A 26,317-nucleotide genomic window follows, 5' to 3' on the forward strand; every position below is an offset into this window, starting at 1 on the left:
TTCATCACTCTCTCTTTTTTTCAGATTCGCGCAGATAGACAATCCCATTTTCCAAAAAAGCAGCGAGAAAAATTTCGAAAGAAACAAAAAAAAAAGTTGCCGTCCCATAATATCGCCGTCGCGACTATCTTGAAAAAACACTTGAGTGTGATTTTTTTCTTGATTCGTTCACCAGTCGACTGCGTTGGTTTCGTTGCATACACTATCTCGTGATATTCACGAGAGGTTACGTGCGAATACCTCGTAGGGGGATACATTGAGTTGTCCATCTCCCAGGTAAGCCTCTTTCGCCTTTTCTACCTTGGTTGCACCTTCCTTTCCTTTCCTTTGCACCTTCCTTTCTTGGGTTCCTTCCTCGGATGTTCCTTCCCTCAGAAGTTCATTTCCTACTTCCCACCCCGTCCCTATGCCAACACGCGTCTTCTCCCCTCTCCGTCTCCCCTCTCCGCCATCAACACGTGATTCCGCGACTTTTCGCGATTCAAGCTCACGCGTTTCGTTTACAGTTCTATCTTCTTTATCCGTTACAACTCGAGTATCCATCATGGATTCTCTCACCACCCACCCTTCCAATGCGCAGCAGGCCCGTGCCTTCACTGCTACCTCGTCGCTGTCTTTCCCTGGTGGCGCTGGGGACCTGACCCCTCCCAACTCTGACAAGGAGGCTATGGCGCAGGGCGTTCAGGGCGGAAATGGCATGAATGGCCAGCCTGGAGGAAATGCCATCCATGGCACCGGGGTGACTCCCGCTTCTCCTGCTACCCCCGCCGCGACCCCTGGCGCGACCACGGGAAGCAGCGGCATTGTCCCAACCTTGCAGTGAGTATACTCTGGACGTTTTTCTGGGTGACCAGAATGGCTGAACTAGTTATTCCAAAAGGAACATCGTTGCTACTGTCAACCTTGACTGTCGTCTTGATCTTAAGACTATTGCGCTGCACGCACGCAACGCCGAGTACAACCCAAAGGTATTTATCACCCATTCCTCACATTGCCCTGACAGGGCCCACATCAGGGTACAATGTGGCTGAACTTGGTTCTCTCCTTAGCGTTTCGCTGCCGTCATCATGCGTATCCGTGAACCTAAGACTACCGCGCTCATCTTCGCTTCCGGCAAGATGGTTGTCACTGGTGCCAAGTCCGAGGATGATTCAAAGCTGGCTTCGCGCAAGTATGCGCGTATTATTCAGAAACTTGGTTTCAACGCCAAGTTTACCGATTTCAAAATCCAGAACATCGTCGGCTCCTGCGATATCAAATTCCCCATCCGTCTGGAAGGGTTGGCCTCTCGTCACCACAACTTCAGCTCCTACGAGCCTGAGTTGTTCCCTGGTTTGATCTATCGCATGATGAAGCCCAAGATCGTTCTCTTGATTTTCGTCAGTGGCAAGATTGTCCTGACTGGTGCTAAAGTCCGCGAGGAGATCTACCAGGCTTTCGAGCTGATCTACCCTGTGCTTTCTGGTATGCTGTCTTGCTGGATTCGCTGCAATCAAACCTTTACTGACTTTATTCGCAGATTTCCGCAAGGTCTAAAGAAAGCTTCAGAGGAGATCATTCATGCATTCCCAACCTGTATTAACATTGCTTTTTTTCCCTGAGGACTGTCGGCTTTGGTCGGCACCTCACTTTTCCTTCGGTTCTTACGACTCTTTTCATGCAAGCATAGTTGGGCGTTTTTAGCGATTCGGATGATCCCCGGTTTTAACACTTTCGCGTTCTTCCACAAATTAGATTGCTGCACACCGCAGGGAGGCGGTTGTGCGCCGGTCGATGACTGCCTCGATTTAATCATTTATCGTTCTATGGTTTCATCTGTGGTGGATTGCTTTTATTCCCACGGGCAAAAAAAAATTAATGGTGACCTATGGCAGTCTGTTAGATTCAATTCCGTCCTTGTTTTCCCCTTCTGGGGTTGATGGACCGGCTTTTGCCGTGATACTACCTTTGAGTAGTTAATGAAAATCTCTTGAAACAAAGTTGCCTCTATATGCTCGAGTAGATCAGATCTATGTAGTTCTTAGCTCTCCTGTCTCGACCTTTGCTCGCGCTTGGTCTCTAGTGTAAATGCCTTTCTACATCCAACCTTCATTTTATATACATCACACCAAAGGGGTCCATGCCTAAAGGACACTGCCCCGCGAAGCCTTCTTTGTCTTGGCCAACTCGTCTTTCAAAATCGCCCTCCTTTCCCCAGACCGACTACCATCGCCATCAAAGTCTTCATCATCCGACACAGCAGTCTTAGGCCATGTCCACATCTTACTCAACTCGGAATCAAGTGTGCCCTCTAACGCATCAACAATCTTGTCTCCAATAACAGGGAAGAACTTGAACCCATGGCCACTACCACCGGTAGCAAGGAAAAGACCTTCATGGTCAGGATGATAAGAAACAATAAAGTCACCCGTGGGCCTGTTAAAAACAATATTAGCACGAACCACAACCCCCAGCTCGCAGCTGGCAACCAAAGGACCAAACTCACGTATCAGTATACCAGCAAACCCTCGTACCAACAAACTCCCTCTCCGCAAACCGCGGCAAAAGCTGCCTCAACGCAACCCGGAACGCATCCTGTCCTTCAAGCGGTACATGAACCCCCTCCTCAGGCAGACTGACCATCATCGAGCCCGAAGCTCCAACACCAGGAACCGGCACCTCAACCGGATTGCGATACCCATACGCATGTCGCGCGATCTTAAGCAGATTATCCCGGGGCGGGATAATAAAGATGCCTGTTGCGAAGTTCAAGATCGTAGGCAAATTCTCCAACTCACGCTGCTCCTCGTCGGAAATCCGCATATAGGCAATCGCCTGACCGGTCGCGACAGCCCTACCACGCAAGTCCACCAGTTTCGACGTCCACGCGCCAGTCGCCAGCACAACCAAATCCGCCTCGAGAGTCGAGCCATCTGTCAAAACGACACCGGTAGCTTTAGGCTTCGCGCCGTTCGTGTCGTACAGCACACGCTCGACATCACCAGTGCGGAAGACAACCTTCCCCTCAGCATCGAGCAGGGTCTTAGCATAGCGCACGCTGGCTGCAGCATCAGACCATCCGGATCCCCAGTTCACATAGCCGCCGGCGACATCGAGGGTCGAGCCGTAGGCCGGGACAACGCCGAGGACGTCCGCTTGGGTCGGTAGGAAAGTGACATTGTCGCCCTCGATCTGACGCACGTTGATGTAGCTCTTGCGAGCGTACTCCTTGGCACTGGCGCTGTCTTCTGGGTACACGAGCAGCAGGCCGTTCTGCGTGTAGCGGCCCTCACGGCCCCAGTCCGTGCTGCGCCAGCGGTGGATAGCTGCTGCGGCGAGCTTGGAGTATGCCGTGTTGGCATAGTCAGACCGCACGATCCGGGATGTGTCGAAGGATGAGCCGTGCGGGTTTGGGATTGTTGGTGAGGACTCTACTACTGTTACTTTTGATTCTGGGTGTCGCTTTGACAGGGAGAGGGCGGTGGATACTGGGGGATTGTTAGTAGTGTGGAAATGTATAAGTGTAGTGTGATAGTGTAGACGGTGTCAGGGCAAGATTGTTAACACTCACATCCAAACACACCCCCTCCTACAATCAGAATCTTGGACGGCAATGCCATTTGCAAAAATATGTGTGTGGGTTAACACAAGACCCGAATTGGAGAATCTGGGGGATACTCCAACTGATAACACTCGAGCCGATAACGGCGTCGTTCGTCGGCTTCAGCTTCCGACTTTTCTTCTTCGCTGGATACCGCTCCGATCTATATAGGAGATGTGCAACTAAAATCCCGGGACTGCATTTTGATAGTTCGGGGTTCCTTCTTAGAGCCTCCATCTCCTTTCGGCATCGCGCGGGTTGACAAACCTGTCGCGTAAGCACTCAATCTTCGCTCGCGTCAAATCATATACCGTGCATAAAAAAAGCCCACAAAACCCTTGGCAGTGCATTCTGCTACTACGAAACACTACAATGAATGTACATCAATTGCGCAGAGTGCCATTGGTTGCAAAATGGCCCGTCACGCCCTGCCGCAGCGCATCAACCAAAGCACCTCGACCCCCAAAGCCGAGGTATGTAACCAAATCTCTTCAACCCTACCAAACTAACATCCTCGCAGTCCCAAAACCTCCAAGCCAGTGATCATAAAACGGCGACAAGCAACTCCGCCTCGCCAACCTCCAACCCCACAAAACGCTCAACCCGAGACCGCTGAAACAGCAAAACAAGGCCATGGCATCCCACCCAGAGCCCTAACCTTCCTGGGCATCTCAGCACTCACAATCAGCATGTACTGCGGCTATTTGTACGCGTCATACACGCGCGAAGTAAGCAAAGCGCAAACCCTCGACGTGCCACGCGACGTCTCAGACCGCTACAACACAACAGCCGCAACATTCGACGCGGACGTCGAGCTCTCGGAAAAGGCAATGGGACTCGGCAAGAAGCGACGGGATCTAGTGCGGCAGGCGCGCGGAGACGTCCTCGAAGTCAGCTGCGGCACTGGCCGCAATCTGCCATTCTACGAGCTCGGGGAGCGTCGCGGGACGGATGCGGATGGTCGCGCTGCGGTTTTGGGTTGTCGCTCTGTTACGTTTGTCGATCTTAGTCCGCAGATGGTGGCTATCACGAAGGAGAAGTTCGGGAAATTGTATCCTGCGTTCCCGGCGGTGTTTAAGGCTTGTGATGCGGGTGCGGTTTCGCCGTCTGATATCCAGCGTTCTGGGGTGAAGAAGGGGGAGGTTTACTTTGATACTATTTTGCAGACTATGGGTCTTTGTTCGATGCCGGATCCGGTTGCGACGCTGAGACATCTGGGATCTGTTACGGAGCCTAAGAGTGGGCGGATCTTGTTGCTTGAGCATGGGCGTTCTTATTATGATTGGGTTAATCGGATTTTGGATAATCTTGCTCCGGCTCATGCGGATCGGCATGGGTGTTGGTGGAATCGCGATATTGGGGAGATTGTGCGGGAGAGTGGGTTGGAGATTGTGGAGGAGAAGCGTTGGCATCTGGGGACTACGTGGCGTTATGTGTTGAGACCGAAGCAGGCCGAGAAGTCTCAGTCTTGATCTTCCGGTGTGACTTTGGCCGGGGTCTCTTTTGGATGTAACATAATTTGGAGATGTGTATGAATATCTGGCGTGATAGAAATGAGATTCAGGGATAGATTATATTCATTTTTGATCGATTATTAGTAAAGCATGATAAATACGAGTGTTTGGCATGATGCTATCTTATAAACTGGCCCATTCGACCACATTTATTCGGTTCTGCCTTTTAGTAACGATATCTGAAGCCTGGTGTCTTCCAGTCCGTAACATCCTCATAGTCATCCGATACCAGTTGGACTTGATTCACCATATCCGCCACATTCTTCGAATCATCAGTATCCAACGCCTTCCCACCAACAGCACCAGCATTTCCAGAACTACCCACAAATCCCTCCAGGCGCACACGACGAGCATTAAACCACTGCAGATAGAACCGCAAAGCCAACGCCAGCACAACAGCTAGGGCATAACAAATCATAATCGTGCGGAAAGCAGTGTTATAATGCGGCGCCTCGTGACTAAGGAAGAACTGAGGCCCCGAAATGTTTCCAGCACAGTAAGCCAGGAAGAGCATTGCAGTGACAGTCATTTTCTTAGTGACTCCACGGTAATTGGACTGTACGAGCGACAAAGCAAGCGGCATTGCCGCAGGTCCAGTCGACAAGAGGAAATATCCAAATAACTGCACCCCCAAGACGATATGTTCGCGGGAGTAGATGATCGCACTGCCGACGACGCAAGGGAGCACAACCGCTACGACCAGCAAACAGTTCATGTGGCGGAAACGACCGGCTAGCCAGCCCGATCCGGTGATTGCGGCGATGGTGATGATCGAGTAAGGGATGGTGATCAGCGTCGATTGCAGGCTTGTGAACCCGAATGAGACAATCACTAGATTGGCAAAGTTCTGCGTTCCTCCGTTGGGGATTTGTGTGCAGAGCTCCAGCCCGAAGATAAGCCACGTCTTTGGATCCATCAGGCATTCAAGGAACTGGTCCCATCTCCAAGCGGTCTTTTCCGTTGAGCCTGTGCCTGCGACGACCGCTCTGTTGCTTGCGAACTGGCGTTCCTCTTCTGTTAGGAAGCTGGCCTTGGAGATTGAGTCGGGTAGTAGAATCCAGATAGCGAATGACCAGAGGAAGGTTGCACAGCCGAGGACGATGAACATCCATCTCCACGGCCCAACGTGGTCTTTGACGTGACCTAGGCCGTAGGCTAGAAGACTGGAAAGAATACCACCGACACTCTGTAAAAGATCAGCTTTTATCCAAAAATGATTGACAGAAGACAACGTACGTTTCCAGCAAACCAGAGACCTGTCCTGGTAGGAATCTCATCACGCGTGTACCATGTCGAGGTAATAAACATAAACGCCGGTGTGATGGTCGCTTCAGCAACTCCAAGCAAGAAGCGGACTGTTATAAGACCGCCATAGTTGGTGCAGGCTGCAGTGAGAGCCACTACAGCACCCCAGAAAAATGTATTGGCCGTCAAGTATTTGGCGGCAGGTACACGAGCGATGAGTAAAGTTGTTGGATATACCCATCCCAGGTAGCCAAAGTAGAAGATCGATGATACCCAGCTGTACTGCTGGCCCACCAAACCCTAGAAATGATCTTAGTTAGGGTTTCTTATTTATTTCTCTCGAGATCTTCTTACAGTATCATCCCTCAACCCGAAGACAGACGCGCTCGACAATATGGTCTTATCCATAAAGTTGAACATATAAGTTGTGAAGAGTAGTGGGATCAGTCGTCTGTCGATTTTCCACAGTACTCTTTTCGCCATAGTCTGGTCCGTCCCTTGTTCCAGCGTCGCGTCGGGAGTCATTGTGTCCATAGTGGAAACGATGCCACGGAAAAGAGAGACAATGAGAAACTCCAAGACGACAGCTCTTATAAGATGCTGTTATCTTTTGCCCGCACGTCTCATTGGTCCATTGACCGCATCCCTGTATGTTATCGCCGATGCAGGAATCCTTCGAATCCTTCGAGTCTCAATTGGACGAGAAGAGAGCTAAGTCCTTTTAGGGCTGAAACTAATGCACCGATACCGTCGTATTTTTGGAGTTCATCTACCCCAATTCTGAAACTTGGCATTTAAACCTTTAACTTCTACTGGGACTACATTTTCATTTTATTTGGAAGTGGGAAACACAGCAATCATGAACGGCCTCGAAATTACCCCATTCATAGCCAATCTTCCCAAAGTTGAGCTCCATGTCCACATCGAAGGCACTCTAACACCTTCTCTCCGTTGGGACCTGGCCCGCCGTAACAACATCACCCTCCCCTACGCCACTTTCTCAGAACTGCAAGCCTCCTACGCAGTAACCCTCAACCACCGACCCGAGCTAAATGGCCGCCAACCAGGCATCCCAACCTTCCTGGAAGCCTATTTCGCCGGTTGCGAAGTCCTCCGCACAGAAACAGACTTCTACGATCTAGCCATGGCATACCTGCGCCGCTGTTTCACCATGAACGTGCGCTATACCGAACCCTTCTTCGACATCCAGGCGCACACACGACGCGGTGTCCCCGCAGCTGCCGTTCTGGACGGGTATTTACGCGCGAAACATGATGCCGCAGCCCAGCTCGGTGTTCATTCACGCTGGATTCTGTGTTTCTTGCGTGACGAGCCCGTCGAGCAAGGTCTGGATGCTTACCGCGAGGCGAGACCTTGGGCTGCTGGGACTGTTGAGGGCGGGAAGGGGCTATTTCATGCTGTTGGATTAGCGAGCAATGCGTACGAAAGACCGCCGATGCTATTTGAAGAGGGGTTTGCGCTTGCGCGCGCAGATGGCTTGCATGTTACTATGCACTGTGACTTTGGACAGAAGGATACGCGGGAGCATGTGACTGAGGCTATTTTTGAGGTTTGTGGGGGGAAGGGAGCGGAGAGGATTGATCATGGGTTGGATGCGGAGGATTCGGAGGTGTTGTGGCGTGGGTTGGTGGATAGGGGGATTGGGTTGACTTTGTGTCCGCATGCTTATCATCGGAGGACGGCGACTGAAGTTTTGTTTTCGAAGATTCGGAGGTTGGTGGAGAGGGGGGTGAAGATTTGTATTAATAGTGATGATCCGACTTTGATGCATGATGTTTGGATTGATGGGAATTTGCAGAAGGTTTATACTTACTGTGGGTTTAGTCAAAAGGAGATGGTGCAGTTGGCGAGGAATGCGGTGGATATGTGTTGGGCTGAGGAGGATGTCAAAAGGGCTATCTACGAAGAATTAGATCGTGTTGATACTTGTGAATAAAGGCTGGTTTAGGGGGTAAAAGTGTACCGTTTAAAGGTAAAGCATTTGGACGTACGGTTGATAATATCTATATTTAGATACTAACTGGTATCAATACACCCCTTGAAAGGATCAGTAATGTTATAGATCTAAACATAGCAAAATGAAGTGATAGTAACTGGAGAGTTTGGCTCTAGTAGATAGCTTGCGAAACCGAAAGATGAATATGAACCTTTATATTCTGCCCAAAGTCGCTGCGAAACTCTTTTGCAAAGAGACTGGATCGAGTTCTATGCCTTAGTCGAATGAATATAACTTGGATTCTTTTCAGAATTTTCTATCTCTCTCGATAAACTTTACAAATAGACCGTCCTGCGGCGTGAACCAACGATTCTTAAACCCATACTTCTCCTCACTCACCAACGTCATCTCAAATCTCAGCATCAGAGACGGAATCACCTTTTTCATCTCCATCAAACTAATCCAACGTCCACTGCAGGTATGCGCGCCATGACCAAAGGTGAAAAACGACCTGTTCATAAGCGTACGCTGGTTATCATCCGTCTCCGATGGCAGCCATCGTTCGGGTCGAAAACTATCAGGGTCGGGAAACACTTCGGGGTCACGGTGCAACACCCACGGGTTGATACCAACTTCCGTGCCCTCGGCGAGGTGGAACCCGCACAAATCTGCGCCTCCGGCGGGGACGAGACGGGCGAGCATCATACCGACTGAAGGGTGTAGCCGGAGAGCCTCTTGAATGACAGCAGCGAAATACGGCAACTTGTTAGTGTCAGTGAATTGGACGGGAGTCTCCAGAACCCGAAATTCGTCGTAGAGCTTATCATAAACGCGGCGGTCCTTTAGGATGTGGTAGAGAATGGAACGCAGTGCAATGGCAGTAGTATCGCTCCCAGCGGAAATGTTGCCAAATGCATGGGTCATGATCTCTCGGTCGTTGATAGATGATGGATCCTTGGTCTGGTTTAGGAGCAATCGCTGAAGAAAGGTCAAAGGCCCGCTCTCGGAGGAATTCTGTTTGGCGGACTCGACCTGGGACATGGCGAGCTGCATCATTTCCTTATCACCGCTGCTGCCAAACATGAGGCTGGCTATAAATGGCCGACCCAGGAGAAATTTATGGATCCAGGGGATTTGTCCAAACTGTTGCAGGTCAGAACTGTGGCTCTTGGGGCGAACGGGTGAAAAGAAGGCTGGACTTACGATTGCCATGTAGTCAGCGACAGTTTCCAGAATGCCGTACATCTTCAGAACGTCGCCTTTTTCAATGTAGTTGAAGTCTCTCCCAAACGTGACGGCAAAGACGGCATCCATGGCATAATCTTTTAATACGCTTGACATCTCAATGGGTTCCCCTGCTTGGCGATGCAATTTGCTCAGTAGTCGGTCGGTCACTGGGTCGATCCATGACTCCATCTGCACTAGACCGTTTGTAGAGTACGCATTAGAAGCGTTTCTTTTCATTCTTGTGTGTAGAGTCTTAGAAGTTAGTATGAGGTCATCAGGTACGCGCGATGGAGTTTTACTTTGTCAGTCAGGACAAACGTGTCCGGAACTAAGCCCTCATCATCGTATGCTGTAGAGAGGCTATAGAACCGAGATTTATAAAATTTGGTCCCAATGCCGTATATTTGATTGATCTCGGCTGGGTCGGCGATGGAGAGTAGATTCGGCGCCAGACGTACGATTTTGCCGTATTTTTGATGCAGCTGGATGTCTTCATCGTGGGACTTGTTGTTGTAAACTGAGAGGATGCGGGGAAGGGAAGAAATTCCTCGCATCCATGGGCCTGGTATCCTCCAAAGTCCCCCCTTGGCGTAATTGTAGACAAGGTGTGTGATAACGGTCGAGAGAAGCACCAAGACCCAGTGTGCCTTCACAAGTACTACCGTTTCCTGGATCATGGTAGTTGCTTGCTGCGTCAAAGGGCTGGGTTGAAGTCAAGATATCGTCTGGAAATAGAGATATCGGAGAAGTAGAGAAGTGATAGAGAGAAGACTGGGTCGTATCAGGCCCGCCATGAAGCGCTCTCTGCTTAAATCCAAATGGAACAAGAAGCCCGTACTAGAACTCCAATTGATCCCCGCATTTACTATCCTAGGATTCCCATTTGTTGAATTCCTCAAAGATATAAAACACGGATTAATGGAATAACTTCCTAGGAGTGGCGGAATAAGGGGGTCGGCGCGGAATAGGGCCGTCTCTTACGGAACTCTCTCGCAGATGATTCGCTGAGTTCTTCCAGCTGGTGCATTTACCTTTCATATCAAGACTACATACGCCCCGATTCGCGCTCTAGATAGTTATCTATACGGCATACCAGATAAACGAAGTCTAAAGGGAAACCCTCAGCACCAATCATCCTCACCCCCAAAATTCAGTCAATTGAGTCAATTCCCAAAATGTCGCCAACCGCCGAAAAGAAGCTTAGGGTGGTAATTGTCGGCGCTGGCTTCTGCGGCTTAACAGCGGCGATAGAATGCCAGCTACGCGGCATGCACCCTATCATCGTCGAGGCATATGGAGGCGCCAGTTCCCACGGAGATCTCTTGGACTTTGTACCTAATGGCGGTCGCATCTTTGATTCATGGGATAACGGCCGGATTGGCGAGATGCTGTTGGCAGCTGGTGTCAACCGCGCGAAGACCCTCGACTTCTACAATCAGGACAACGTCCTGCTCAAATCCGACCCTTGGCCTCAGGGTATCGACCTCAAAGGCACATTCGCTGGCCATCGAGGCACGATGCATGAGATTGTGTATAACTATGCTAAGGAGATTGGAGTTGAGATGCACTTCAACTCGAGAGTGACAGAGTACTTGGACTCGGACAAGGAGAGGGGCGTTGTCATCTCCGAGAGTGCCAAGATCCTCGGCGATGTGGTGTTAGCCTGCGACGGACCGAAATCACTGGCGCGATCGCAGCTGCTTGGTCTCCCAGAGAGTAGGGTCAACAGTGGCTATGCCATCTTCAGGGCTTTCTTTGAGGTTACGGATGAAATGCTCGAGGATCCCTTGATGGCTGAGCTCACTAAGAAAGATGAGGACACGACCAGGTTCTGGGTTGGTGAAGATGTGCATGGTTTCATCTACACCTGGAATGAAGGCCGGTAATTTCTTATAGTTCCAGCAATTCTTTTGCAACGTTTTGGACTGATCATCGTTCACTAGTGACTGTGCCTGGGTCCTGACACACCTCGATGATGCCGATATCCAAGAGGGTTGGTCGTTCCCGGCCAAGAAGGAGGACGTGTACAAGTACCTGAAGCAAGCTCGGTTCCCAGAAGTATGGCGCCGAGTGGTTGCCTTGACTCCCGAAGAGAGGATGGTGGATTATGTGAGTCGTCTCGCCTCCGGGGCTCTCCATATACTCTTCTCCACTCCATAACCCTTCTTAAAATTTCCTTTGTCGCACACTAATCAACCTGCAACATCTAGAAGCTAGTTTGGCGGGATCCTTTAACCACATGGCTTTCACCTTCAAAGCGCTGTGCTGTTCTCGGTGATGCAGCCCACTGCCACTTACCTACTTCTGCCAACGGAGCTTGCCAAGCGGTAGAAGACGCAGCAACCATGGCAATCTGCCTGGAGAAGGTTAGTTCATGACCCGGGCATTTAGTGAGCCAACCTACTTGAAGTTTCGAGTTGCTAAATAGCTTCTCAGTCGCACGGAGACATTCCTCTCGCGCTCCAGGTGTTCGAACGTATTCGCTTTAACCGATCTCATACCATCCACCAAGCCTCCATCTCGACCCGAAACATCTACCACAAGAACAACTGGACGTTGGAGATGGTGAAGAAAAATCCAGATTCACTTATTATGCCTCTCCTAGATTGGGTGATGGACTTTGACTGCCAGCGGGCAGCCGAGGAGAATTTTGACAAAATAGCTCGGGAAGTCACTTCTGGCAAGCCAGGAACGATAGAGGAACTTTCTCTTCCTGCTGGTGGGAACTACGATAGTATGAACTTGGTCGAGGAGAAGAATAAGGCAGCGGAACTGCAGAAGGTGGTTCAGGTGCCGCAGTCCCTGGTTGTTTCTCATGGGTAATTTTGGTATCTACATATTTAGCTAGGAGACCAGGCGAGTGATAGAGACTCAATGCATAAATATATAAATGGAATGGTTTCTTCTTGTATAATGCCCCTCAATCAAAATTTACATGGATTGCTAGCAAGATTGCAACCAACAAACTCAGTTGCAAACCTCAGGATGGATATCGAAGTGTTTCGTACGTTGACCTGAGGTGGTAACTCAACCCAGATCTTCCGTTGTATCAAGAGTTAATCCAAGTAGTACAAACGGATCAGAGGCAAAGAAAGTGTTACATATAATCCAGAAGCCTCGTTATCTGAAATCTAGGGGAATATATAATATGCCAACCCGAATTTCAGCATGCTGAAGGGTATCATGTAGCCAGCATTGGAGTTGTATTGTTTTAGAACAAGTCAATTTGCTGCTAGATACATAAAAAAATAGGAGTTGATATACCAGGCCCTTGAAGACTTAGGCCTACCATGCCAAAGCACCATTTCCGCTGGTTGCCTTCGCTGACTCGCATACACCCCTGCAAAACGCCTCGTCCTCGTCCAACTGTGCATTTGACAGCTTTCTCCTCGCCGGCCATATCTCCTTGCCCAGAGACTTTTCTTCTTCAACGTGACTCTTCAAGGTCGATCTGACAAGAGATTCAAAATACTTGACAGCATGCTCCATGTATGGATGGAGTGGCCCGGCATTGTATGTATCGCTGTTAAGACCCTTCTGAGCGTTGGTTCCAAGATACTTGTCCTCGTTCTCGACCTGCTTGAAAAAGTCGATCTCTTTCGTGAATTCTTCTTCAGAGGAGTTCTTGTTGCGGTAGACTTCGTAGCGCATGCGAGATGTCGTGGCTGAAGTGGGGACGATAAACATCATGTAGAAGAAATGCTTAGACATAGTCACAGAAGAATTGGGGAACATGAATGTCGGGCTAGCATTGATGTCGCCGGCTTCAATGTCTTCTGCAAGGTGACGGATGTAGCAAAGCTTGGGTTCGACGTCGAACCGGGTCTCCTTTGTAATGAAAGGTGCAATTCCCGGATGTGCCGTAGAGCAGTGATAGCACTACGTGGGATTAGTGAGCAGTTTTGACAAGTCAATTGGATTTAATTGAGCTTACCTCATTATAATTCTCAACAAGAGTCTTCCAGTTGAAGTTGCAATCGTCAAGAGACCAAGTATGGTCGAAGACATAATCGTCCATGTTGTAGGCCTCGGTAATTCTCTCTTGGGTGTCGATTTCCTTGAATTGCTCTTCCCAGCTGAGACTCGGCTTCTCAGATGCATCTAGATTGACCCATACAAATCCCAGCTGGTCTATATGCAGGTGAAGCTTGTACAGCGAGAACTCGTCTTTGTTGAATTCGCTCTTCGGTACCGTGTCAAACCGAGGTGCTTTAGCAAGGTTTCCTTTCAATCCGTAACTCCAGCCTGTGATGGTTAGCTAAACTCTTCACATAAAAGGTACCATGTAGACGAACCGTGATATTTGCAGGATAGAATGGATGCTTTGCCAGTCTCTTCGTGGACAATTGGAAATGCCCTATGACGACAGACGTTGAGAAAGGCATTGATACTACCCTCACGGTCCCGGATGACAAAGAATGGATATCCTGCGACTTCATAGAGGGCATACTGGCCAGCTGTGGCGAACTGGGACTTGTGGGAGACAATGAGCCAGGTCTTGGAGAATATGGCTCGGCGTTCCAAGTCGTAGATCTCAGGCTGCCGAAACCAAGATGAGGGCAAAGTAGCTGATGTCATGTTGCCAATATTGTTGCCTAGTTATCGTGAGTATTCTGACTTTCTCAGGGGGACTGGGATAGTGATAAATAGGACAAGAGGGGGAGGTTTAGAATAATTCACCTGGAATGATAAGCCAATTGGACTAGATGTATTTCTCAAGATAGAATAGGATACTTCGTATAGGATCGCGGAATGGATTTGGGAATAATAAACGAACACCCGATTGGCCATAATTATCCATTTCCCCCGTGAAAGGAAGTCGAAACTTAGTCTCGCGGAGTATACTAGTTCATCCCTGTCCAAGAAAAAAACAATCGGTTTATTTTCAATCTACCATTGCAATGACCGAAACTCATTCTATTGACAGGACAGTGTCCAAGACTGGCCCTATCGATGATTCCTTGATCAAAGAACTCTCAAACGACGACGATGCCCAGCTCAATAATCTTGGCATTGCGCCAACCAAAGTTGAGCGCAACTTCAACATCTGGTCATTGCTTTTCATGTCCTTTTGCACTAGTGTTACTTGGGAAGCCATTTCATCAGCAGCAGCTCAAGCCCTGACGAGCGGTGGCAGCTCCAGTCTTGTCTGGGGGTTTGCAGCCTCAGCTACTGGGGCGTTGCTGATTGTACTGTGTATTGCTGAGTATGCTAGCATGATTCCTACAGCCGGTGGCCAGTATCACTATGTTGCCAAGCTCGCACCACCCAAGTACCGGAGGATCTTTGCTTGGTATGCTGGCTGGATCACCATGATCGGTTGGGTCTTGTGCGCAACCGCTGGCATCTTTGCTACTGCTATGCAGATACAGTCTTGGGCTATTCTGTTTAGTGAGGGCTACGTCTATGAGAGATGGCATACATCCTTGGTGGGTTTTTGAGCCACAGCCCCTGACTTGATTGTGCACCAAAGGCTCATATTACCTGATAGATTGTGATCGCCCTGACATCGCTCTACACCCTATTTGCTATTTTTGACATCAAGCGTCTTCATTATATGATTTTTCTCGCCATGTTTGGACATGTGTTTGGGTATCTCGCTACTGCCATCTACCTTCTCGTACATACACATCCGAAGAATTCGGCCGAATATGTCTTTACGGATGCTACGAATCTAAGCGGATGGGAGAATTCAGGGGTATGTCTATTGATTGATCAATAAAAACACGGAAATTGACAAAAGAATACAGGTTGCTTGGTCCATCGGTCTGTTGACCTCAACAGTCAGTTTCGTCGGCTGGGATAGCTCTACTCATATGGCCGAAGAGATGAAAAATGCATCACGAGATTTACCAAGAACAAGTGCGTATCACTCCATAGAAGCAAATCACAACGGATACTAACATGCCCTAGTGATCGCCAACGTTGCCGTCAGCGGAATTCTGACTTTTCCTTGGGTAATTGCAGTAGCTTTCTGCTTCACCAATCTGGGGGATATCCTAGCCGGCCCCGTCGGACGGATCAGTCCGTTTGCACAACTCTACTATAATGTCTCAGGGGGCAGTCAAGCAGCCACCATCGGCTTGACCTCATTTCTTCCAATCCTTGGTTTCTGTGGAACAGGCACGGCGATAATTTCATCCACGTCAAGGGTCATCTGGTCCTTTGCGCGAGATGGCGGCCTCCCCGAGTACTTTGCGAGAGTTGGCGACCGAACAAAGGCACCCACTGGTGCAATTATCCTCACCTGGGCTCTGATATCTCTCATTAGCCTGATCTACATCGGCAATGCAACGGCATATTATGGTATCTCTTCTGCCTGTACAGCAGCTTTGATTATCTCTTACGCCTTTCCCATCTTGATCAATGCGGTGTGCGGATTCCAGCATTGTAATGTACCACGAGGCCCCTTCACACTGGGCCGGTATCACCGGCCTATTGCATTGGCTGCTCTGGCTTGGTCTATATACATCACTATCTTCTTGTGTTTCCCGACCATTTATCCAGTCACGGCTGCCAATCTGAATTATGCGGCCCCGGTGTTGGGGATTGGATTCTTGATGACGACTATAGGCTGGTTTGCTTATGGTAAATCTGGATATATTGGAATTGAAGAGGTTATTGATGGACGCCACCAGTAAGGGGGAAGTTGTTTAGCTGGAACCTTGGAAGATTGAGCGTATTACTTTGAGAGGGAACTAAATCTTGTGCTATCTCTATGAAATAATTTGTTGTTAAACGGAATATTAAGGAAATTCAATGATAACCTAGTCTTTTTCAAGTTAGGGCATGGAGTTGCGAGGTGCATTAGCTCTGATAACCGTTTCTTCCGATAGTACCGATAGGCTATGGATAGATTATAATGGCCCAATAGAACAACCTGGATTAGCAAAAAGTGTTATCACAAGTGTCAAGTTCAAGGTGAAAAAGACGGTGAGTCATCAAACTGGTAAGTCTACCATAATAAACATTAGAGAGCTATAATACTGTAGGTATAGACCAACCCCTTTAACCCTCTTTACACCAGTATCTGCGCTTGACCAATCCGTAGCATTGTATCTTGCCACCGTTCCGAAGTTGCATAACCCCTTCTTACAAGATCAGCATGGCTCCAAACTTCATCAAGTAACTTCTGCCCGTTCTTAGTATTATAAATCCCCAGCAGATGAAGGCCCACCCACCGCGAAGTGATATATTCGCGCTGGTCTACCGCGTCCAGCTCGGCCCCCAGCACCACCAGGCACCAGCCAAGATTTGCCCCGGGGCCGAGAGCATCCGGCACGAGCGGTAGTAGCTGCATAGCGCTTTCCAGGGACTCGCGCATCTCGGAAGGGAGTGTCTCTTCGGGGCCGTGGGTAATACGGTGTACAAAGATGTGCGAGGCGTGTCTGAAGATCTCGGCTGTGGCGACAGCCCTGCGTCGCAGCTCGTCCTCGTCCATGCCGATAGTGGTTGAAAATGCCTCAACAGTGCTGTGGCAGGACAACCCGATCATTGGGAAAGTATCTGGTGCTATCTTTGTGGCGTGGATCTGGTCTTGGAGGATATCGGCTTTCCTGCGAATCTCATCAATGGCGATTTCTGGATCTTTCGATTCGACGTAGAGGCGCGAGGCGGCTGACTGTATGTTATTAGCTTTATTCAAGATGAAGTGACTCTAGAACTCACCATCAGCTTCGGTAACTTAGCAGAGCAACCGAACAAAGTATCCACAGTCTCCCTCTGGTCAGTCGTGGCGTCCATCCACGAGTCTAGCTCGGGCATCGTCGCAGTTCCAAGATTAAGAGAACTCTGCGTGTCTAACAGACACACCCAGTTCTTCAGGAATGGGTCGAGACCGGCGCAGTCGCCGCGCGAACGTATCCAACTCCGAATGGCATCGTGATGATTCTTCCACCGACTCGATCCCGCAAACACCTATTTCCCGGTCAGAAAGGGCGGGCACAGGATCTAGATTGTACAGTACCTCGTACGTTGTCAGCAGTAGCATCGACGCCAATGTCTCTGGATCGTTGATCAGGGTAGGGTTGGTAAACCTCTGCTTGAGAGCCTTACAAGAGGCTCGTAGGTATTTTTGCGATGTTTCGTCGGCGGTATGTTGCCACCGGCTGTGATGTGAGGCTGCAACGGCTAACGCGACGTTTAGTAAGGCAGGGTCGGACATGGCCATGGGCACAAGATGATGATAGTCATTGCCGTGATAGTTGATGGCGAGGGTGACTCGTGTGATGTTCTCTAATCACTGGGGTAAGTGATGAGCTCGTGGGATTGGTTATTATCTCTCTCACATACGGGTAAAATGTTGCATCAAGAAGCTCTGCTCAGCTGGTAGGCCCAGTGTTGACATAGACTCGGGTATTGAATTGGCTGGGGAATGGATCCGAGGCAATCGTGTTGACTTTGGTCGATTTCGTTTAGGTACCATTGTGCCGTCTAGAAGGGATAGTCTAATGCTGTAACCTGAACATCTTGAGCTATGTTTGCTGCATGTTCGACATCCTACGTCGCGGGTGTGTTAGATAGAATTTCCAGTCACAAGGGCCTTAGTAACCTACGTGGTAGAGTAGCATCGCAGTTCCTACGGTGCTTTAAACAGGTCCAGCATGCTCCGCCGTTCTCTCTCTCCAGAGGGAGATTGATATCCATTGCTTCAGTATGTCAAGACACGGTATAGAACAAAATGATATTTACTCCGCATGGCCAAGCCAAGTGTATGGGTCACAGGACCAGATATCATCCCCGCATATTAACCCGATCTCGTCTAGTCTTATCAGCCTCGGCTAACCAACTTGGGAAGTTGCTATCTGACCGCAGTTATCGCCCTATCACTACTTTAACACGCTAGAATATATGGGGGTTTATTACTAGTTATTTCTAGATATAACATATTGGTTCGACACTATCATATAACGTATACACTTAATAAAGGATCAAATCAATCATGGAGCATATTGTACATTATCAATTAAAAGGGTAGGCAAATTGGTACAATGTTGACTGTATATACTTCTAAGAGTGGATGATTAAATTACTGGGCGATATTATCCAATGAGGGAGTTGTGCCAAGGCGTATTAGGCCGACTATTAATAGATTCTCTAGTTATCTAATCTCACTCTCTCCCTGTAAAGCTCTCATTTAGAAGCGACCCCTCGCGAAAGTCAAATCTACTATCGGCAAACAGTACATCTAAGTCTAGAAGCGATTGTAGACCTAGATCCATCTCTGTACCTATGCCCGTGAACGGGGAAGTAGTCAGGTCCGGGGATGACTGAAAGATCGGAGCAAGTGCGCTGCTCTCGAAACGCGCACCATACCCATCCTCCATGCCCAAGAGCAGGGCAGCGTCGACACCAGTCAGCGGCCACCTTTCTGTCGTCAGCTGCTGTCCTGAGCTCCCTCCTCTTCCATGCTCAATCCCGATTCCACGGTTCCCATAGTCCTGATCCACTTCATTGCTTGTGGACCCTGGTTGTCCACTGTAAGCCAGCCGCGTAACTTCCTGACGATCGGTGGAGCTGTATGGTCCTTGCTCCGCCCCTTCATCCGATATGTACTCGGACAGATGGCCAGCATAATCTGCAGCCCAAGATGATCCCTGCGCTGGCTGGTCCAATGCATTTTGACTCGGCACTTGAGACCAAGGCCTGCTGCCATTGTCAATATCATCACCCAAGGGTTGGTCCGGGTCTAAAGGGACGCAACTAGGCTCACAGAGCTCCTTGAATCGACTAAAGTAGCCGTCAAAAGCACCCTCCAACGACCCGGAAACACGCGTCAGGGGTGTATTCACATCGTAAACACGAAACATAGTGTTTAACTATCAACCGATTAGTGGAAACTTCACATCTAGCCCAGCGACCTGCTATCATAACATACCCAGCTTTTCCCCTGTGTGTAGAACTTGCTAACCGCTGCAACCACCATGAAAACAAACCGGAGGTTCTCCACCACTTTAGCATCAGGTACCTTCAAAGCCCTGTGAATCTGATTGATTAGTACGAAAGAACTCTGCATGCAGCAATATCCAAGTATTAACATGTACTACCGATAGCGTCAGTCTCAGCGATCTACGCATGGAAGAATATCTCTCACTTGGAAGAAGTCCCCCCGACTGATGATGTCTCGTGCGCTGCGACATGTAGCTTCAGCAGCTGACTCGCAACGATTGATTCTCTCCAGCAAAAAAAGAGTTGGTGCTTCGGGAAAATTAGCGCACCCAGAGGGTGAGCCCAAGTCTTGGTTTTTGTTTGGGGGAATTGGCAGGAAAGGTGTATTCAGTTCCACGTCACAACAATGACAAACCAGTGAGCAGATCAACGAGGTCAAGTCGTCGCCCCTGGTCTCTTGCTGTGAGATTTCTGCTCCGGTGTATGTTGTGTGTGGATAGTAGAGTAGTTGTGCCTCTAACTCGTGATGTAAGACTCTAAAGTCCGAGTCAGGCTTCCAAGGCATATTCGGTCGTCCTAGTGGAGCACGAAGCCTTTGTATGCGGGAAAGCAACAATACAATGTATAGTAGTCGCTGTGACGCGCTATAGGCGGCGGGATCAACATTGTCAGCGTAGCGTCTTAGATCGACGGAACCCTCATGCGGCTGTAATGAAGCATTACCAAGGCAATGAACCGCCTCAGTCACGGCTATGAAATAGTTTGTATGGTCCAATATCTGGCACTCGTCCAAGGTTAAGTTGCCCTTTGCGCGATACAGTTGTGTGAGGCTCCTTGCCGTGGCTGGGGTAGGAAGCAGATGGTTAGCAAGAAATGCCTGTAGAGAGAAGATAAGGCCGTACCGAGGTCTACCCAAGCCCTCCGTCCGCAAGGAATTCTAGCTTCATACTCAACGAGGATGCAGATTGTTCTAATCTGATCCAGGTGGGGGAGCATATCATAGCTATAGATATCAATTGAAGCTCTAGCAAGCTTGGCAAGCCTGGCAGCAATTCCAGGGTCCTCTCCTGTTGATGGCCTTGCTGATCGATGCGTGGAGAATCGCACACTTGAAGCGCACGCGGCAAGAATGAGACCGCAAAACGCTGTTCCGTCTGCTAGTGCTTCAAACAACTGGAAAGCCGGCAATATCTGCTTGATGAGAGCGCTGGTGTGGCTATAGAAAATTTCCAAGAGGTGAGACATTAGATTAATATCAAGGGTTGGACTGCCGAGATATTAGTCTAATAACGACCGCGATAATCAAAACCATGACATACTCGTTAGTGATTGATTGGTCGCCTGACAATAATCCCTCGAGTCCGGCTGTCCATTTCGAAGCGCCAAGAAACCTGCTCGAGGAGGCGTCCTCTTCATCCGTGTCAGAGTTGCTAGGTGGTTGAATCACAGTGACCGATTCTGTAGCAGGAGTCGCAGACCTCACATCGAACCATCTCTCAGGGCCCTCTGGTGCATTTCTCGAGGGGTCAGTGGTCTTGTGGAGGATCGGGATAGCAGTACCAGTTGTTGCCGGAGCAAGGTCGTGGATTACGCGTTTCGGCGGGCGTCGCGCTCTGGGCCCACGACGTCCCCGGTACTTGTCGTCAAAAACGCAATTAGTGCCAGTCTCGACACAGCTTGAGCATGGAAACGTGTCGCTACATTTGATCTGGGAATCTGGTTAGGTCGGAGAGACAGGCAGTTCAATAGCCACTTACCCGTCGCTTGCGACAGGCATCGCAGGCCAATGTGACCTTTGTTCTCGGGCCTTGCACTGAGGGCATCATAGCTCATTGAGATTCAAGATGATGTCCAGGTGGGGAGGGACAGGCTAAGGATAAACCCTTACCCCTCAGACTCATCCCAACTTGATTGTCGCTACGCATTTACCATAAGCGTCACATGTTAGGAACAAAATCAGCTTAATTACAAAGGATGTCCATTCTAGTGTTAGTACACGTAGAGCTAGACGCACTTTGTCCAAAAGTGAAGTTCCTGGAAAATTGCAATGGCGAGTCCGCTGATTAGCTGTATTTTTCCAGCAAAGGAGAGTTATTCCGCTGTATAGGGTCACATGTAACTATAAGGTCCCTAAGGGTTTCGACTACGGAATACCTTCATAAGTCAACCATTCCATAATACCATTCACCTACTTTTTACCAAAATTTGACTTTCAGAAAGAAAAATGGCTTCCAAAGATGGTTTTACTTGGACGCCATCTGGCGGCAAACGTGCCGGTCTACCATGCATTGGTGTGATCTCTCCTTCGACACATTTTGTTCAACCCGAGGATGATCCGTTCGATACCATCGTCATCGGAACTGGCTATGCAGGTCTGGTTGCCAGCCGAGATCTGACAACTCAAGGTGAGAAATACGGCATAGCAGGCCAAATTAGTCCTCTAACCATCGTGCTATAGGCAAGAAAACCCTTGTCATTGAGGCCCGCGATAGACTAGGCGGAAGGACATGGAGCAGCTCCATTGATGGCTTTAACTATGAGATGGGAGGCACCTGGATCCATTGGCATATGCCTCACATCTATCGAGAGGTATCTTTCTACGGTCTTCACAACGATTGGCTTGTTACCCAGATCCCCGGTGGCAAAGAAGACTACTGCACGTTGACTACGGACAACGATCAGCGTAACATGTCGCATGATGATGAGGTAGGCAACCCGATGTTTAGTCTGTGGCTGCTAAGGTTCTTTTCCTAACTGCTTTAGGCTGATATTGTTGGCCGGGCATTTGAAGTATTCGCCAACGTAGACGGCGACTCGCTCCGGCATACGTGGAAATATGCTTTTGGGACTGGTCAATCTCCAGAGCTCATGGCAAAGTGGGACCGGCTGTCTTGTCAAGAACGGCTTGACCAGCTGCAGGCCCAGGATCAGCTTACCCCGGATGAAACCAGCGTGTTGACAGCCTTTCTTGTGCAGGCCGGCGGTAATGATTTAGACCGTTTGGGCCTTCTGGACGCCCTTCGATGGTGGGTACTTGGATCTCACTCACGAACGGGGCTCAACGATATTGCTCTGCACACTCGCCTCGGCAGTGGGCACAGCGAGCTACATCGTCGTATCTTCCACCATGCGCTATCCACTGGCAATTTGTCATACACTTTCGATACTCCTGTAACTCGGATTGAGCAGAAAGACGGGCTCGTCACCGTTACCGCCCGAGATGGCCATACCTGGAAGGCTAAGGCTGTTGTCTTGACGATTCCTCTTAATGTTCTATCTTCTATTGAGTTTTCTCCGCCCCTGTCCAAGAACAAGCAGGACGCCGCACGCCAAGGCTCAATGAATTTCACCAACAAGGTTCATATTGACATGCAAGGTCCCGACTGGGTGTCATGGAGTTCCCTGGCAAGTCCCGGGAAGGGTACAGTCGCAGCCTTTGGAGATCGACTGACGCCAGACAATAACACGCACTTGGTTGCTTTTGGGCCCGATCCTAGTAGCTCAACGGGCACTACTTTGGAGGATATGGAGGTGGTTAGGGATTCTTTCGTGCACTTGCTCCCCGAAAACAAGCGGAGCGGAGTGCAGATCAACAAAATAGTCAGTTATCAATGTCGCAGCGTTCTCAAATGAGCTTACTAACCGTCAATCAAGGTCTCACATGACTGGAACAGAGACGAATTCTCAAAAGGAGCATGGTGCTTTCTTCCACCCAAGTTCACCACCAAATATCTCACGGCTCTCCAACAGCCGCACGGCAATGTTCTCTTCGCCAGCGGAGATTGGTCGGATGGATGGCGTGGATGGATTGACGGCGCTGTCCAGATTGGAATGCAAGCCGCTCAGCGAGTTATGGAGCTTCAACGTAAGCCGAGTGGTGACAAGAAAGTTGTGAATGGTTCCAACATCTACTTGTAGTAAATTTGAGTTTCTAAGCGAGAGTAGTTCGAGTATAAACTAGATGCAATGTCAGTTTTCAGTGTCCGTTACAGCTTTCCTGCTGCTATGACTGGCGACGTTTCCATGGATCTTGCTAGTACAGCTAGAGTTCTAGGTCTTGCGGTTACCTTTTGATGTCTAAAAGCTTGGAATCTACCACCAATAAGTCGTGAATAAGCCATATGATTTGATGCTTTCCGAGATAGACTCATCCTAGACACAATTCCTTGGTTCGAGCTTGGGGTCATATGAGCTCTTTATTTTGTTATCATAAAGTATATCGCAGTGCCGTCAATCTAGCTGTAGTATAGCGCTAGTGTGGTCACAGTCTTATACATGTAATCAACTATTATATTCCAACACAAGGCTGTTTGAAGTACATATTGGCAAATACATTCAGCATTTAACGAGTGTGACGTTTTGTGATATCTCAACGCTAGAAGGCCAACCATGAAGCTCTGTGATTCTTTTTAATTACTGGGAGAGCTTCTGCTGGGCAAGGGTGGCCCGATGAACAAGGTCATGAGATCCTACCATGAAAAGAAATTCAGAAAGCGGATTTCATTTAAATGAGAGGATGTATGCACACCTTCTGGTGGAGAACCAATTGGCTGACCCAGTGGGACTTTGCGGTATTTAATAGAATCTGGCGGGATAGTAATCTTCCCGGACGTTAGTTTATAGCCACCAGTCTTTAAGGAAAGCGACTTTACATCGTTGGCGTCCAGATCTGTGAAAACCTGATCTGCCAACTTGCTGATATTCTGCAAGTGGTTCGTTAAATGTGTCGTTTGCGAGGTAACTGCAAGTAAGGGCAAGCGATATTTCGCGAACAGTTTCTTCCAGCTATACCATCCGACGGACGTTGCTGAGATGGTATAGTTGCTTTTCGCTAGCCAGCAGATCAACTCCATATGAGCGTAGGCTAGAAGCAAGCCACGGTTGGCACATCGCAAGTCTTGCCTCGAAGCATTGATGAGTCGTCCATCGGATGCAGTGCGTTCAGCGTAATCACGAAGATATTTTCGGAAGCTCCGCCTGTCGAGTCTATTGGCTCCAAGGTTGTTCACGATCGTATTGACAGTGGTTTCTGTGCTTCCTAGTAATTCAACTGCGATAGTGGTTTCTTCAGGCATGGTGAATGTCAGGTTCAAGGGTATCAAATGATCTTTCTAAATTCAAGTGAGATGGTGCCTTTTTATAGCAACAAACTATGGATTTTGAATGGAACTGCCTAGAAATTTAGGACATGGATTGCTCTCATCATTCAAGTGAGCGGTAGCAAATAGTATACTAAACCGAAATCATGCTCTCCTTGGTCCATGACACATATTTGTTACCAGCATATATATAGCCAGCAAGACTTGCGCTGCCATAACACGAATCGCAAGATATATTGCATCAAGATCCTTATGATATATGGATCTTAAATGATCTTTGCCACCATCTGACGTCTAGACCTAATTATAAGTGAAGATGATCTAGTGAAACAAATCCCCCTCTTTTTATAGACATGGAAAAGGTCATGCGGGGTAAGTCATATGATCGCCACAATAAAGTTCAGCCGCAAGATAATCTAAATGTTTACATAAGATGGGTTCTGGAGCATCGGGTTAATATCAGTAGACATTTCATATAATCTCAGCTATCTCAGATATCTCAGCTACCTCAGCTACCTCAGCTACCTCAGCTCTCAACCTTAACATATTTCCACAAAATGGACGACCTTCACATTATCCTTTATGAGAAATGCGAAGACAAACTTGGCAGAGCTCTTTGCATGCGTGATCCCGAACTCCGTGTCTTAGTGGGCCATTCCAATATGCTGGACTATTTACACGCTCGGCTGGCCCTCGAGCCCGCTCCCAAAGGCTGATATCCATAATATCATACTATATTCACAATCTCCCGTTTTTTGAACTGCTTATGCCTATTATGCCAAGGCAAGTTGTCTCTTAACGGGGCTTCCCTCCGTTAACTTCTAACCTAGCTTAAATACAGGAAATAGCAGAATGTACATGCCAGATGGATGAATCGAGATACCCGTTGTGAGAAGGATGCTGGATTGTGTATTTGCGGGGTGATTATTCAGAGCTCAAACTCCACACAGCTAATGGGAGGTATGGACAGTGTGATATAAATTGTGCCATCACACAATCAATGCGATGTTTGTCCATGGGAATGTCTCGCGCATATCGTCTATTCTTACTAGATTTAATCTGATAGATAATAATATAATTGCCTATTTCAAAATGAGAGCATAGACATATATCTGAGAAAACTCGTCATAGATTATATTAGATGGAGTAGCCATAATTAGCATAACTCCTTCCAAAAGCCTCCCTATCTTAGGCAGAAGTCACTACAACAAGGCTTCCTAACTATGTATACGTGAACACCGGACGGAAAGTATCACAGACGGCTTGTCTCTTGCCGAAGGGCCGAAGCCATCATCTGATTGAATTACAGGAATCGCTAGGAACTTTCTCCTAGACGATATAGGTAACGAAGCCCGTTAGCTTGCCTCGTTAATAACCGAGGCCGCGTAAGCCAACTATTCTTGTTTCTATAGATTGGCTAGATATTGGTGATCGAAATCGGCTAGACGATACTATGGAATTAGATATCCAAGCGAGGATCACAAGTTTCCGAGGTCACCAAGTACCTACAACCCATGTATCTAACCACCATGGCTGTGCTGGGAGATACAACAGTAGTGAATAGGACCCTGAGCCCCTCAAAAGCGGCGCTACCCCGATTGGGACAATCGCTACGGCCTAGAATCCGGTACATACAACGCCATCCGACATATGTATGCACTAGTAGCCCCTCGGCACTTTTTTTTCTCTGGTGGTATTGGCTGGCGATAATATCGATCTTGTCCCGCATTCAAAACGGGTTTTGCTACCAATCTCCATCATTGATTGATATGCAAGGTGCAGATCTGTTACAGGGGCTATGCCGTGT

The 26,317-nt window shown here is 48.7% G+C and overlaps 12 protein-coding genes across 12 annotated transcripts; 6 read left to right on the forward strand and 6 right to left on the reverse strand.

Moving 5' to 3' along the window:
* Positions 1–544: 544 nt before the first annotated feature.
* Positions 545–1,536, forward strand: N7517_000535 (TBP family protein; the record flags this gene model as incomplete). Its single annotated transcript, XM_056718265.1, has 4 exons — positions 545–819; positions 881–968; positions 1,050–1,464; positions 1,520–1,536. The coding sequence occupies 4 exons, from the start codon at positions 545–547 to the stop codon at positions 1,534–1,536; spliced, it is 795 nt and encodes a 264-aa protein (XP_056582400.1).
* Positions 1,537–2,123: 587 nt separating this feature from the next.
* On the reverse strand, positions 2,124–3,599 carry N7517_000536 (NAD(P)/FAD-dependent oxidoreductase; the record flags this gene model as incomplete). The annotated part of the gene is made up of 3 exons (XM_056718266.1): positions 2,124–2,415; positions 2,486–3,467; positions 3,551–3,599. The coding sequence occupies 3 exons, from the start codon at positions 3,597–3,599 to the stop codon at positions 2,124–2,126; spliced, it is 1,323 nt and encodes a 440-aa protein (XP_056582401.1).
* Positions 3,600–3,952: 353 nt separating this feature from the next.
* Positions 3,953–5,052, forward strand: N7517_000537 (class I SAM-dependent methyltransferase; the record flags this gene model as incomplete). Its single annotated transcript, XM_056718267.1, has 2 exons — positions 3,953–4,053; positions 4,101–5,052. The coding sequence occupies 2 exons, from the start codon at positions 3,953–3,955 to the stop codon at positions 5,050–5,052; spliced, it is 1,053 nt and encodes a 350-aa protein (XP_056582402.1).
* A 208-nt stretch (positions 5,053–5,260) lies between these two features.
* N7517_000538 (Major facilitator superfamily domain general substrate transporter) lies at positions 5,261–6,983 on the reverse strand (the record flags this gene model as incomplete). Its single annotated transcript, XM_056718268.1, has 4 exons — positions 5,261–6,280; positions 6,331–6,639; positions 6,694–6,928; positions 6,979–6,983. 4 exons carry the CDS (start codon positions 6,981–6,983, stop codon positions 5,261–5,263), a joined length of 1,569 nt encoding a protein of 522 aa, XP_056582403.1.
* A 215-nt stretch (positions 6,984–7,198) lies between these two features.
* On the forward strand, positions 7,199–8,296 carry N7517_000539 (adenosine deaminase family protein; the record flags this gene model as incomplete). Its single annotated transcript, XM_056718269.1, has 1 exon — positions 7,199–8,296. One exon carries the CDS (start codon positions 7,199–7,201, stop codon positions 8,294–8,296), a length of 1,098 nt encoding a protein of 365 aa, XP_056582404.1.
* Positions 8,297–8,602: 306 nt separating this feature from the next.
* Positions 8,603–10,200, reverse strand: N7517_000540 (cytochrome P450; the record flags this gene model as incomplete). The annotated part of the gene is made up of 3 exons (XM_056718270.1): positions 8,603–9,439; positions 9,500–9,752; positions 9,806–10,200. 3 exons carry the CDS (start codon positions 10,198–10,200, stop codon positions 8,603–8,605), a joined length of 1,485 nt encoding a protein of 494 aa, XP_056582405.1.
* A 498-nt stretch (positions 10,201–10,698) lies between these two features.
* Positions 10,699–12,346, forward strand: N7517_000541 (salicylate hydroxylase; the record flags this gene model as incomplete). Its single annotated transcript, XM_056718271.1, has 4 exons — positions 10,699–11,405; positions 11,467–11,632; positions 11,734–11,889; positions 11,960–12,346. 4 exons carry the CDS (start codon positions 10,699–10,701, stop codon positions 12,344–12,346), a joined length of 1,416 nt encoding a protein of 471 aa, XP_056582406.1.
* Positions 12,347–12,808: 462 nt separating this feature from the next.
* On the reverse strand, positions 12,809–14,101 carry N7517_000542 (aromatic ring-hydroxylating oxygenase subunit alpha; the record flags this gene model as incomplete). The annotated part of the gene is made up of 3 exons (XM_056718272.1): positions 12,809–13,402; positions 13,458–13,768; positions 13,819–14,101. 3 exons carry the CDS (start codon positions 14,099–14,101, stop codon positions 12,809–12,811), a joined length of 1,188 nt encoding a protein of 395 aa, XP_056582407.1.
* A 323-nt stretch (positions 14,102–14,424) lies between these two features.
* N7517_000543 (amino acid/polyamine transporter I) lies at positions 14,425–16,164 on the forward strand (the record flags this gene model as incomplete). The annotated part of the gene is made up of 4 exons (XM_056718273.1): positions 14,425–14,952; positions 15,015–15,221; positions 15,274–15,385; positions 15,437–16,164. 4 exons carry the CDS (start codon positions 14,425–14,427, stop codon positions 16,162–16,164), a joined length of 1,575 nt encoding a protein of 524 aa, XP_056582408.1.
* Positions 16,165–16,541: 377 nt separating this feature from the next.
* On the reverse strand, positions 16,542–21,234 carry N7517_000544 (Zn(II)2Cys6 transcription factor; the record flags this gene model as incomplete). The annotated part of the gene is made up of 8 exons (XM_056718274.1): positions 16,542–17,144; positions 17,192–17,440; positions 17,490–17,758; positions 18,753–19,341; positions 19,401–19,500; positions 20,361–20,678; positions 20,731–21,119; positions 21,169–21,234. The coding sequence occupies 8 exons, from the start codon at positions 21,232–21,234 to the stop codon at positions 16,542–16,544; spliced, it is 2,583 nt and encodes an 860-aa protein (XP_056582409.1).
* A 401-nt stretch (positions 21,235–21,635) lies between these two features.
* Positions 21,636–23,329, forward strand: N7517_000545 (flavin monoamine oxidase family protein; the record flags this gene model as incomplete). The annotated part of the gene is made up of 4 exons (XM_056718275.1): positions 21,636–21,816; positions 21,870–22,117; positions 22,175–23,011; positions 23,066–23,329. The coding sequence occupies 4 exons, from the start codon at positions 21,636–21,638 to the stop codon at positions 23,327–23,329; spliced, it is 1,530 nt and encodes a 509-aa protein (XP_056582410.1).
* Positions 23,330–23,824: 495 nt separating this feature from the next.
* On the reverse strand, positions 23,825–24,486 carry N7517_000546 (glyoxalase family protein; the record flags this gene model as incomplete). The annotated part of the gene is made up of 2 exons (XM_056718276.1): positions 23,825–23,880; positions 23,940–24,486. The coding sequence occupies 2 exons, from the start codon at positions 24,484–24,486 to the stop codon at positions 23,825–23,827; spliced, it is 603 nt and encodes a 200-aa protein (XP_056582411.1).
* Positions 24,487–26,317: the final 1,831 nt, after the last annotated feature.

The sequence above is a fragment of the Penicillium concentricum genome (assembly GCF_028827145.1).
Source record: "Penicillium concentricum strain IBT 3081 chromosome Unknown utg000001l_segment0_segment0, whole genome shotgun sequence".
Taxonomy (NCBI): Eukaryota; Fungi; Ascomycota; class Eurotiomycetes; order Eurotiales; family Aspergillaceae; genus Penicillium; species Penicillium concentricum.